Raw genomic sequence first — 13132 nt, 5'->3', positions numbered from 1 at the left:
GCTCAACAGCGCCGGCTAATAAAAAAAACTCGTGCGTGTCTAACGCGCGCGCTTGCAGCAGCGCATGGCAAACGCAGGCTGCTGCTGCTGCTCAGTTTAACACGTTCCTGAGCTTTCGCCACCAAGGTTCGATCGCGCGCGTATTCATGAGTCGTTTGAACCCGCCACCACCCGACGCAGCCAATTAGTAAGGGTTTGTCGCGTAAACAAAACGTGGCAACCGAGTGTGGAGAGCGAACCCACAGCATCCCACACAAGCCGCCCTTTCATTGCCGTTCGTTTTTTTTTTGTTCTATTGCGGTACTTTTTCGTGGCGCGCCACCCACGGCAAAGTCCCCGGTGGTGGCGCGGTATCTTCGGAATTCTAGGAAAAGGAAAGAGCCTCACGTTTCGCAAGCTGGGGCAAGACGAACTCTCCTCCCTCCGTGCCGTTCCCCTCTCCCCCTCCCTCTCCGTTACTCGTGATGCAGTGCAGCAGAGCAGCCGTCAGCCGCCACCCCCGGCCCTCTGAACTGCCTCGCTCGCGCGTTGCGCAGTTGGGATTGTTGCTTTCTTTTTTCGATTCGGTGTGGGGCCACGACGATCGCGCGGGCTTCAGAGCGCGGGGCGCCGTGGCATGAAAGAGGCTGAGAAAGAAGCACTGTTGCATTGCACTTGTGAAGAGATGGGCTAGGTACGGCTTGCTCGCGTCACTGCTGGTGGGGAGAAACTCCGCAGGGGTCCACCTCTTGAGCGTCTTTTTGGCCGACTCCTTTGCCGTCAGCCAGACGTCTTGGAAGGTGTGCGAATACCCAGACTTTACCCCACAACACGCAACCTGCCGATCGTCCGTGGGCTCCACGGTGGCGAGATGTTAACTACCTCGCCTGGTATACAGGAGGTATTGGGTTCGATCCCGACCTTGACGCCTGTATATTTAGCGTTTGCATGTCTCTCTGCCCGTGGTTGCGTGGATTTTTCTCCCGAGTCCTATTGGTTGTCCCTCCACATATACAATCAACGTGCGTTCAGAGTATTTGGCTGCTATGCATTTACACAGTGATAAGCCACTTCGTTGAGCTATCATTTGTGGCCAGGTCGCTTCTGACAAAGAGCTACATAGCTCCGTGGTGCCCTGCCTGGTAAAATAATATAAATAAAAATGGGTGTGCACAAATGTGCGCCGGGTTTTCAGAAACCCTCCACCGTTGTTTCAACTTTTGTGCTGCTTGGATTGCAAGTCCAGCGCCCTAAACCGTTACAGCGTGGCAGCATTCCCAAATGGCCTGTAACGCACCCAGCAAAAGCCCACACTCAGCCAGCTCTGTGCCGATCACGTGCGGCTGCATGCTCCTGGTTGTTTTACTCGTTTTACCCCCTATAACCAAAAACAAACAAACACAGGCGATGGATGTGTTGGCACTGATGCACAAGCATAAATGATCAATTAATGTGACATGTGTTAATAACACTGCCCAACGTTTCAGACGATGACCCTGCATCGCAAAAAGCTTTTAAGTTGGTTCCCACAGACATGCCAAGCGCTGGGCTTGCTGCTGTGCGTGGAATATAAATTTATCATCATCATCATCAATAGCAACCTTGGTCAATCCAATGCTGAATGAGGGCCTGCTCAAACCACCGCACCTCTCACGGTCCCTCGACGTGCGCCTCGACAAGCCACCCAGCACCTGCCCACGGCCTCGTGTCGCCGGAGCTCCGTCAATTAATTTGGCGCAAGCGTTTCTGTTGACTTATTGTCCCATTAACAAATTGAAATAGGTGCCGAGTTAGCCACGGATGCACAAGTTGAACGCGCCATTGCCGTGTTTGATGAGAAACAATAATCGGAAAAACACCGTCTCATCGATCCAGCCGGCACTTGCTTATTTTACCGAGAGCAGGAGCCGCCCGTAGTACTGAAGAAGGCCCGATTGTTGCGATTAATAATTGCACCGTATAATAATTAGGCGCTTACGCCCGGGCTGAATGTCGTCGTCGATAGCCGGGGGAGAGGGGAGAGGGGGAGGGCAAGACTGCAATTAAATGTTAACACCACTCTCGACTACCGCCAGTCCAGACAATGGTGGGACAATGAATGGAGCCACGCACGCTCTCCCACGGCTCGCGAGCTGCACCTGCGTCGTTCCGGGGAGACGAGAGGACAGCTCCGTTGTTGAACGGCCGCCGCCGCCGTCGCCGCCGCCAAATGCGTCACCATGAAGTTTGCGATGGGAAGGTGTTATATTGTTTACTGTTTATATTCATACTCTTTGGTTCTATTCGATAAAGTCACGTAGGTTAAAAAAAAATAAAACAACCTACGCGACTTTAGCGAATAGAACCAAAGGGTATGGATCCTTGCAGTCACGAAAGCTTTAAATCTAGTACTGTTTATATTGTTCATCTTGTTTATTGTTTATCGTCGTTGTGCCGCGTGCGTTTTACGGCCCCCGCCAAACGATTTGTGACACCCGCTGCATGAACGCTGCGGAAAAGCGGGGGCGGGGGCAGCGGGGGGGGGGGGGCAGCGGGGGGCTGGGGGGGTCCAGGGTGGGGTGGGTGGGGGGGGGTAGCGGGGGGCGGGCAGCGGGGGGGCGGGTGTTTGGGGGGTGCGGGGGTGGTGGGGGTTACGTCTTACATCCAACCGGGAGGTGGTCATCAATCATCTCGGGCGGGGATTCGGATGGTAAACACCAGAAGCAGCTCACAAAAAACAAACCGAAAGCACCCACGCGGGACATCGCGAGACGGCGGCGGCACGGCAGGGGGAGAGCGCCCGCGTGAGAGTTACTTTCCAGGCCCTGGGCACAAAGGGGGCACTTTGCGAGCAGGCGTTGTTCGTGCCCACAGCGCATCTGAAGTTTACTTCGAGGACTGCAGCGCCCCGAGCGTCTCAAATCAACCTCCTGGCCACTGTCCACTCAGCAGGACTATATGCAGCGATGCACCAACAGCGAGTCGGGGTTTGGCAGGTTTGCGAGCGGTGGGGTAAAGCGACGGGTCGCTCCCGCCTGGTCCAGCGTGGAAGACGAAGCCAGGAAACACCTTCCAAGAGGGCGCCCTTTCCCACCGGTGGAGGCACCTTCCGCCAAGCAGTGGAGTGAGAAATTGCAGGGTTGCACCTTTGCCTTAAAATTTTTTTTTTCTAACAAGGACCAAATACGCATAAATGTCGACGAATCGTTCGGAATGCGCTCCCTCGATGCTCTTGTTGCTCCGAGCCCAACAAAGGAGACGTTTTTTATTTAAAGCTTTCGTGACTGCAGTAATTCATATTCTTAGCTCTTTCGGTAAAGTCACGTTGAAAGGAAACAATAAAATATATATAAAACAATAAAAATTCTCACGACGTTTCGACCATAACACAAACGGTCGTCATCAGGTGTGTCGGTTTGCATTAATGTTATATATATTATTATTTTATTGTTTCCCTTCAACGTGACTTTACCGAAAGAGCTAAGAATATAAAGGAGACGATGGCGACATCACGGGCGGAAAACATCCGAACGGAGAGGAGCGACCTGGGTCCAACAACGCGCCTTGAGTCCGTCCCTCTAGGACACATCGAGGCCCTCTCGGGCAGGCAGTGGGGCCAGAGCAAGACGTTTGCAGGGCTTGCAACGTTACCTTCACCTCGAGGACGGGCAATGACACGCAGGGTTTATCTTGCCACGCTGACACGCAGAGAACACGGGGCTGCTGAAATCCCTTGAGCTGCCCCGCTGATCTACAGGGGTGCTTCAAAACAACGTTAACACTTCGGAGACCCTGTTGACAAGTGGAGACTCTTTGACTTTTTGAAGATATTAACATTACATTTGTTATCATGTTACATTGTATTATCCATTGTTTTCCATTAAAAAACGATAGTCCCATATAAGTGTTAAAACATTTTTGAAGCACCCTGTATATCCCTTATAACCGATCGTTTTTGCTTAGAGCTGACCTGAAAAAGCCATCCAACCGTAGTTTTCCCCCTTCCATCCCAACCCCCAATAGCAGGGGCATTCGCGCTGTTGGGGAGTGGCACGTGGCGAGTTCAATTTGGGCAGGACGCAGCAGCAGCCTTGGCGGTCAGCATCGTCTTTTTGCCAATGTAGTTTCGAGGAAGGAGTTAATTGAAATGTAAATTTAAAATATACTTAAGGGACTGCCCCTTGGCAGTGCGGCTCGAGCACAAATAACAAAAGCACGCAGCGTTCTTCATTAACGATTTTTTTTTTTACAATTAAGGTAATAGCTCAGAGGCGCGAAAACCCAAGTAGTGACCACCACTAATGTTTGTAACAACGACGATGCAGGGACATTCATTTGTCCGCTGCTGGCTGAAGGCCCTTCCGATGGCTCGTTGGTAGTGGGGAGTCATTTATCCACCCGAATGTACAGGGTGGTCTTGTGACTGCCATTGAATCCTTTGAAACTTACAACAACAAACAAAAAACGTGTTATTTAAAACAGAAATTAATATGCAAAGGGCAAAAAATGTTAAGGGTCAATTAATACGGGGGTCGTAAGACAACTGGACGACCCTGTTGTGTAGTTTCTGGCGTGTGATTTCACGAACAATATGATAATTCATACTCAGTTCCGTTTGGGTTCGATCGTGGTTGCTGTTGTTGTTGGTACAGCAGACGATATGATGGAGCAGAAGCAGAGCTTCACGTTCAACACGACTTGAGATGATGCGATCGGAAATTGACGCCCGTGTCAATTGGTATTGCTGTTGAGTAATGGCTGAACTCTGCTGCTGTTGTTGTTGCTGCTGCTGCTGCTGTGCAGAAAGCAGGTGGAACAATGCACTAGAGATATTGCTGTTGAGTGACGGCTGCTGCTGCTCCTGCTGCTCCTCCTGCTGCTGCTGCTGCTGCTTTGACTCTGCTGCTCCTGCTGATGCTCAACCTGCTGCTGCTCGCTCCTTCTCCTGCTGCTGCTCCTCCTCCTCGCACCGCTCCCATTGCTGCCGCCCGCGCTGCCCCTGCTGCTGTCGCGCAGGCGGGATGATGGAGCAGGAGCAAGGCTGCATCCGGCTGCACGGCGTGAGCGCCGCGGGGCTGCGTCAGATCGTGGCGTTCATCTACACGGCGCGCCTGCCGCTCAGCATGGACTCGCTCGCAGACACGCTGGAGGCCGCCAGCTTCCTGCAGATCCTGCCCGTGCTCGCCTTCTGCAAGGACTTCCTCATCTCCGAGGTGCTCCCCCACCCCTCTCCCCCCCCCACCCCCACCCCACGGCATTGCGAGGCCGGCGGGCCACTGGCGGCCCCTGACGGCCTGATGTGCGGCCCCCCCCGACGAAACACAACGACCCCCCCCCCCCCCCCATCATCATATCATCATCGTCGTCGAGCAGCTGTCAATCTCCCCAATGGTTTCAAATGTTGTGTAAATGTTGTGGCTTGGCTCTCCAACACACCGATTAGTGCTGTACTAGCAACGAATTGGCCACGTTCTGATTACGTGACAACCCTTACTAGTTGGCTGTGTCGGGTGGTGGTGGGTTTAACGGCACATTTATACATTTACGCGATTTAACCCAAAAACCTCTGTTATGGAAAACGCAGATAATACACGTTCAGCTGTTTGTAAATCCACTGTTGGTCGAAGGCCTCCCTCACACCGCGCGGTCTTGTTAGGGTTACTTGACCATACTTCACCATGTTGTTCAGCGCGGGTTGATGAAGAGTGAGCCCAGGAGTGGTTCATTTATCACCCGCCACCGACGTGAGCCATAGCCAGGAATCGAACTCGGGCCCGCTGGGTTCGTAGCAGAGTGTGCCAGCCGCTGTACCGCAAATCCACCCCTGGCATGGGAATGTGGAATTTCCGCATCTGGTTTCTGGACCACGTACCTCCCAGCTCTTGCTGTCCTTATGTGCAGACACACACGGTTGATTTATTTTTCCTTGTCGTTGCTATTATTCTTTGCAGCCGCGGCCGCCGACGTGAGGCTCCGTTATTTGTGTTATTTGTGTCGTAATTTGTGGGGCCCTTTTTAATTTTGCAGAGCGTAAATCTCGTTGATGCATTAACGTGCCGCCTCGCCCGTGGTTTACAGCGCTGAGCCCCGCCGGGTCGGGTGAGGGGACGCTACTTTTATAAACTAATTTGAGTAAAAAAATCCGCACTCGGGCCCAGAGCCACGTTCAGAATGTTTTGCCATCACACTGAAGCAGGTAGTGACCAAAGAAAAAAATGAAACTCAACAGATTCGTAAATAACACTGCGGCCTTCAGAATAACAAGCGTCTCATAAGCAACGATTCCGGGCAGTGGCCCAGAGAGAGATCCATGGGCCACATGCCCACAGACCTCAACATACGTAGATACACGAAGGGCCTTTTTTTCCCCAAACCTCCCCCTATTATACAGGGTGGCCCAAAAGTCAGGACGCATAGGGTTATAGTTATTTTAACTAATCACAGAGGTGTTTTTATCGATTTGTAATAAATATTCAAACTGACTTTCATGAACATCAATGCACGTATGAATACCCGTTTGACTAATTTAGGCCTTTTTTCAACGATTACAGGTGTAATCTTGTGTTTTGTCTAAATTTATTCAGGGTTCTTGGTTGGGTTTTGTAAACGACGGATTTGAGGTGACCCCACAGGAAGAAGAAACATGGATAACGACCATAGATAAAATATTAACTCATAGAATAAGCAATGAAAAATGTTTTAATGCCAGTGTTAAAATAAATAAAATAACCCCATGTGTCCTGACTTTTGGCCCACGCTGTATACTATTCCTTTTTAAAGTAGGAGCAATTCTGAAGAACCTGTTGAGTATTGTTTTGTTAACTGTGTCGGGAGCGGTAGTGTAGCGGTTAGCGCTACGCTACGAACCTGGCCAGCCGAGTTCAATTCCCGCTCACGGCCAACACCAGTGACGATTATCTGAACCGGTCCTGGGCTTCCCCTAGGTCGACTCGGCCTCAAATGAGCACCTGGTGCGGCGTGTAAATACCTCCACTCGGGAGACAAAGGCGGCCGGGCGTGGACCTGGCCACCCACCCCTCGTGTGCCGTTCCGCCATTCATAGGTGCTCGCTAACACCACTTTCCCCAACAGCCTGTTACGGCTATACGGGTGATCTTTGTCCACAGCACGCCACTTTGAACAACCACGGCCTTCCGCGTCCCCAGTCTTAATTTTGTTCGTCAAATGAACACGTAAACATATATTTTTTATTTTATTTCAGCCAATGGTGTCGACGAGTGAATGAAAAATCATCGAAAGCGTGACGATGACCACGACAGGCGTTTCGAGTCTTTGGCTGTTGCTATCAATTACCACGTAATGAGCCACTTGGTTCGAGCTGTCATTTGTGATGGGCAGGTCGCTTCTGACAAAGGGCTGCTTAGCTCGGCGGTACCTTAACTGGTCAAATAAAAAAAAAGTTTTTTTTTAGTTCAGACACTGCTACCTCGCCAAAGACCACAGCGTGACTGACTGACGAGGCGAAATTAACGAGTCTGCCAGCATATGCAGATTGAGATAATTTAGTGATCTCATTAGAGACTGCAGTGCACTGGAGTATATCCTAAGATGGCAATTGGCTATATATATGCAAAGATTTACTGCATTAGCCGATTGGTTGAAAGGATAACATTGCAGGTGAGAAATCGTATGCCCCTCACACCGACGTTGAATATATTGGGGTGCCACGGTGGCGAGATGTTAACTACCTCGCCCGATATGCAGGAGGTCGTGGGTTTGATTCAGACCCTGACGCCTGCATATTTGGAGTTTGCGTGTTCTCACTATGGTCGCGTGGATTTTTCTCCGGGTCCTCCGGTATTTCCCCTCCACATTCAGACACATGTGTAAACAGTATTTTGGCTGCTATGAATCTCCACGTGATAATAAAGCCACTTCGTTGAGCTATCATTTGTGGCCAGGTCGCTTCTGATAAAGAGCTATTACAGCTCAGTGGGCCTTACCTGGTAAATCATAAAACCATAGTTTAATAGTGAAATAGTTTTAAAGGATGAAACGTTTAGACCGCTTACATCGACGAGACTGGGAGAGAGCCAAGTCCACAGACTAAAGCTAGAAAAAATGTTTCGCAAGTGATGCGATCGGGTCGTCTGAGACTAAAAATTAAAAAATAAATCCACGGACTGAATTAACAACGATCCGAAATCCCGCGATGGATCACCGTGCATTTGCTATCTTTCCCTTGCCTGCCTTGTGCCCGGCCAATCAGCGGTAAAACTTAACAAAACACGAAGAGTCGATATTCACTGATAAAGAAAAACAAGATGGTTAACATTTAGACCGATGACTGGGTCTTCATTTAGGACTTATCAGAAGTCTCCATGATTGCCCACAGGCGCAAATATCGACTCTTGTTTTCTCTTCTTTAGTGCTTATTGATTTAACTATTGTTAGCTGACTAATAAGTAACACTGAGGCAGGCTCTTGAATTAGACACAGTGCCCTTTTGGCCAGTCGCGTGCGTCCGTGGTCATCATCATCGGCGTTGTCAGTCATGATCGATCCACTGCTGAATGAAGGGCTCCACCCCACTCCCCCCCAACCAAAGCCGTCACTATCCCCCGACGGGCCTGCGATGGGCACGAGAGGTGCTGCACCGGCACGTGAGCGGAACTGATCGCTCCATCTCCGCAGTGCGCGCGCTCTCGGGCGCGTTCTCTCCTTTGGCTGTCACTCCATCCCGAGCCTTGGTCACCAGCCAGGGCCCTTTCTCACAGCAACATGCCCCCTCCGACAACACACTTGCTTTGCACGAGACGGTCACTGCGATGTCGTCTCTCACTTGCTTGCGGATTTGCGTCCACGAGTATAATTTCTCAAGATTGCAACTCCGCGCTGTTGAGGTTTTTTGTTTCACAAACATGAGATTGTGTGTCACTGCAGAAGAGGGAACATTTTTAAACGCGCAATCGCAGTGCCTTATCTTATCTGTGTCAACGCTAGCAGGAGGAAGAGGCGTAATTGGCAATTATGTGAAAAAAATAACTCCCGATATCCGTGTTTAATTATCTGTGGCCAAACTCGGATAATAGGATCAACACATGTGGTGGATACTAGATTCAGTTCAGCGCTTCCAGGTTATTTATCTGCGAAGTGAATGAAAACCATAGCGGTCATGCTGCCACGTTTGGGCTACTCCATTTATCTCCAGATACATGTGGAAGACGGGACACATTTTTCCACCACTGCCAGGTTGGGCCTCTCGTTTACAAAAAAAAATCGTTCGAATAGGACAAAGCGACAGTTTTCTGGGAGACAACTTCTGGGTCCAGGGTATGAGCGGCGGGGATAATGGGAAGAACCCACGTGTGGGATAAACCACAAATAATAATTGACATTCCTCGGAATTTGATTGAGATCACGGATAATACCAGGGATCGCAACTAAGTGTGACGTTTCACTCGTGCGAGTCCATGAGCGCTGAACAGATGTTTCACTTGTGGGACCCAGCGGAGGTGGCATCACTTCAGCGATTCCAGTTTCTCTGTGTGGCCAATTGCAGTGAATTCTGTGATACCCATTTAAATTGAAGTGGGGTGATCAAATAATTCACCTGTGTTCACCCTCTAATTAAATCGGTACGATGATGACGACCGCTTGTGTTGCGATCGAAACCTCGTGATTCGTTTTATTTTATTTTTCTACCCACGTGACTTTACCGAAAGAACCAAAGAGACTGGATTCCTGCAGTCACGAAAGCTTCAAATCAAGCCTATCAAAGTTGTTGCTACCTTATATGGTACCAATTTCTGTTCTGGCTCATTGACTATATATAAAAAAAACACCGAACACATTCGCCAATAACTCTGCCTTAATAGGAAGTCATTCAATAGCGCTGCCTTCCTATTCAGGCATTGATATTGATTAATGTGTTTTTTATTAGCTTATCTGTGCTCGTGCACCCTCTGCCAAACGCAGCAGCGGCATCACCGAAATAAGCATTTGATTTCCACGGGCTATATTTTGCAGCAGCGAGAGAGCGCAAACCACGGTGTTTGCGTGTGTTTGCGAGCGCGTGACACCGCAATGCGCTGCAGCGTATATTTTAAAAAAAAAACACCGTCATCTCCGGCGTCGTCGGTTGAGAAGACTTTGATGTTAAATCTGCCGGCGCGGCCCGGGGATTTACGAACCCAGCGCCGCCGAGGCTAACGTGACCTCGTCGCCGGTGCCCACGGGTGCAGCGGAAAAAAAACTTCCGCACCTTGAAAGACAGGAGCGGTTCAAACAAAAGAAAAAACGAGCACACACGGTTCTTATCTTGCACGCGCTGCGCCTAAGGCCGGGTGTTCCCGGTCTCGCCGACACCAATCTGAAACTTTATAAAACGGGGAGCAATTACGGTCAGGCGATATCACCGCGCTGACGCTCAACGACAGCGTGTCGGCAGCGATGGTGCATGGACCATCACTGCCGGGCCAACGACGATGCACCGGACCGTAACGGAGCTTAAAAACTCGTGTTGCAAACCCTGGGGAACACAACACAGGAGCGTAGTTACACGGCAACAGCTGCTTATTTTCTGCGTTAATTTCCGCGTCGTTTCAATGGGTTCACGGCTGCCAGCCGATCGTGGAGGTCGCGTGCGGTGGGGCAGAGTGTGACAGCGCCCACCGCTTCCACGACGGTATTTTGCCGGGTGTGGAAGAGTAGGCCAAAAACGTCCTCTTGAGGGGGCTTTCCCCGAGCTTCCCTTTAAGAATCCGCAGGTTAGCAAATACCGGGCCGAGACCATCGCCTCATGGCGCTGGAACACTCAAGAAGCCAATTTTTGTTCACAGGCGGCTGAAACGTGGGATTCGAACCCAGCAACCTCAGTGGCGTCGGCTCGGCGCCCTGACCCTCTAAGCCCGGGACAGACGTTTTAATCGACAGATCGATTCATCGTAACGGCTTGGTACCCAGTGCGTCGATCGCCAGGTCACATGACACCACCACCGAGCACGTGGCCTTTCTCGCGCCGCTGCAACCTCCCGCGCAGGTGACTCTGGAAAACTGCGTGGACGTCGGGCGCATCGCCACGGCGTACCACCTGCCCGAGGTGGACAAGTACGTCAACGCCTTCCTGCTGCGCAGCTTCACGTCCCTGCTGGCCACCGGCGAGTTCCTGCGCCTGCCGTTCGAGCGCCTCGCCTGGGCCCTGGGCAGTGACTCGCTGCGCGGCTGCTCGGAGCTGCAGCTCTTCCAGGTGAGCGGCGAGCGAGGCGTCGGCGTTGGATCCCACCGGCTTTGGCGTGCGGGGAGAGGGGGGTGGCTGGGTGGGGTGGTGAGGTGGGGGGTTGGGGGGGCACCCAGAGGTCCCAGGGCAGGATGCCATCAGAAGATTAACGCTGGGTGCAACCATATTTGCGAGTGTGATTTGTAACCATGATCCTTGCCCGTGTATGCATGCATGTTGAACTTCTTTAGTGCAATACGTAGGCAACAGCACTTAGTCGGAGGTGTGTGGGGGAAGGAAAACAAACTAAAGACACAAAAAAAGCGGTTCTAAAGACATGAGGAAAGTGCTGTCCTCTCCCTTGCGGACGAGAGGTTGCCGAAAGACAGGGGTCTCAAAGGAAGCTCTGTGATATCCACTTCTGTGGACCGTTCTGTAACACACGGCAATTCACTGCACTGCGGGAGATCTAAATGGATTCTCCGTCTAATGACATCCACATGAACAGCACAATTTGCTTCAAACTGGGAGAAATGGCTAAAATATGAATAACAAAAATATTTAATTTATTGGTGCACATTTCTAGAAACCACACCTCTGTCATCGTGAACGCGGGTGCTATTCTCCCTCTCATCATTCATATTTTGAGCCTTTGGTTAACGTAGCTGCTTAATCATCACCGCTTTGATGCATTACCCATTGGAGAGTTTTAGTATTCCTTTCGGTTGCACTGCAGCTCGGGACAGGCCGATGATGGGTAGAGTGCCAGGGCTTCGGAGCCGCCCGACACGGACGTCATCAGCGCGCCGCTCGCTTTGCGATGTGATCACTGTTAATGTTTCCCGCAGCAGTGTCACCTTCACCAACCGCTGAGAAGTAAATGAGATCTCTCCCATTCGTGTGAAAGTGAGACGGGGGGGGGGGGGGGGCTTAACTTAGCAGCTCCCCTCCCTGTTTAGGCTCTCGGTTGCTGGGGGCCTTGAGGGCAAGTCACCAATGGGCTAAAATAGATTCATGAGCTCACTATTCGTGATTTATGGAAACCTGCTCCCCCTGATGATTTGATGAATTCTTCAGATTCTGGGGGCCACGGTTGCGCGAAAAATATTTGTTTTCTTGTTTTAGCATCTCGATTGTATTGCTTCGCGTTTTTCTCTTTTTAAAATCCGGCGTCCCGCAGAGCGGTGAATCGCCGGTCCACAGAAGTGGACATCACAGAGCTCCCTTTGAGATCCCTGTCTTTCAGCAACCTCTGGTTCACACAGGAGAGGGACAGCACTTTCCTCATGTCTTTAGAACCGCTTTTTTTGTATTTAGTTTGTTTTCCTTCCTCCGCCCCTCCGATTAGCACGGTTGGCTACGTACGGCGCGAAAGAAGTTCAAACGTACGTTACGTGCACACGTACATTCCCACCCGCCCCTGCTGCAGAGAGAAATGTTCACCACGTGGCAGTGAAAACGATATAGATCCTTAATTCTCAGAGATGGAATTTAGCCAATTTAGGTGCAAAACAAAATTTAACATGATAAGTGTTTTTTTGCGTGCGCTTCCGTTTGTAACGGGGCTGGCACCATCGACTCGCTACACTCGGAGAACATGTTTTTTTTATTTTTTCATTACAACAAAACGCGAGCCCGACATACCGAAACGTTTCCGGTAACGGGGGTACAACAACAGAAAAAAATATCCGTCGTCATTCATTCCGGCGCGACAGAACCCACACGAAAGGGAGAGAAAAGAAGGTGACTAGGGGGGCCCCCACCCCTGCCCCCAAGCAAGCGGGGACCTCGCGCAAGGGCAGAAGATGAAGTTTGAAATGGGGATAGAAAGCAGGGAGGCACAGGAGAAGAATGACAATCGGCGTGCTAAGGAAAAGCCAGGGATGGGGGTGAGGGAGGGGCGGGGCGGGGGGGGGGTGGTACGAGAACCCAGTGGGGTGAAACCGGGATTCGAGCCCCACACCTCGGCGGCACCCTGCTCATCGCTCCGACCCG

At 51.0% G+C, this 13132-nt stretch overlaps 1 protein-coding gene across 5 annotated transcripts in view; it reads left to right on the top strand.

Annotated features, from left to right (window-relative positions):
• The window catches only part of LOC116953284 (kelch-like protein 9), an 85898-nt gene that overhangs the window by 52551 nt on the left and 20215 nt on the right, over positions 1–13132 (top strand). For all 5 annotated transcript variants that reach the window (XM_032973356.2, XM_032973357.2, XM_032973355.2 and 2 more), the window contains 2 exons: positions 4975–5171; positions 10961–11167. In XM_032973356.2, the coding sequence (XP_032829247.1) occupies positions 4975–5171; positions 10961–11167 (404 nt within the window). The remainder of the gene's footprint in view (positions 1–4974; positions 5172–10960; positions 11168–13132) is intronic.

This window comes from Petromyzon marinus, chromosome 51 (genome assembly GCF_048934315.1).
Source record: "Petromyzon marinus isolate PM22_M1 ecotype Great Lakes invasive population chromosome 51, UKy_Petmar_22M1.pri1.0, whole genome shotgun sequence".
In the NCBI taxonomy this organism is placed as follows: Eukaryota; Metazoa; Chordata; class Hyperoartia; order Petromyzontiformes; family Petromyzontidae; genus Petromyzon; species Petromyzon marinus.
This window is presented reverse-complemented; position numbering and strand designations above follow the sequence as displayed.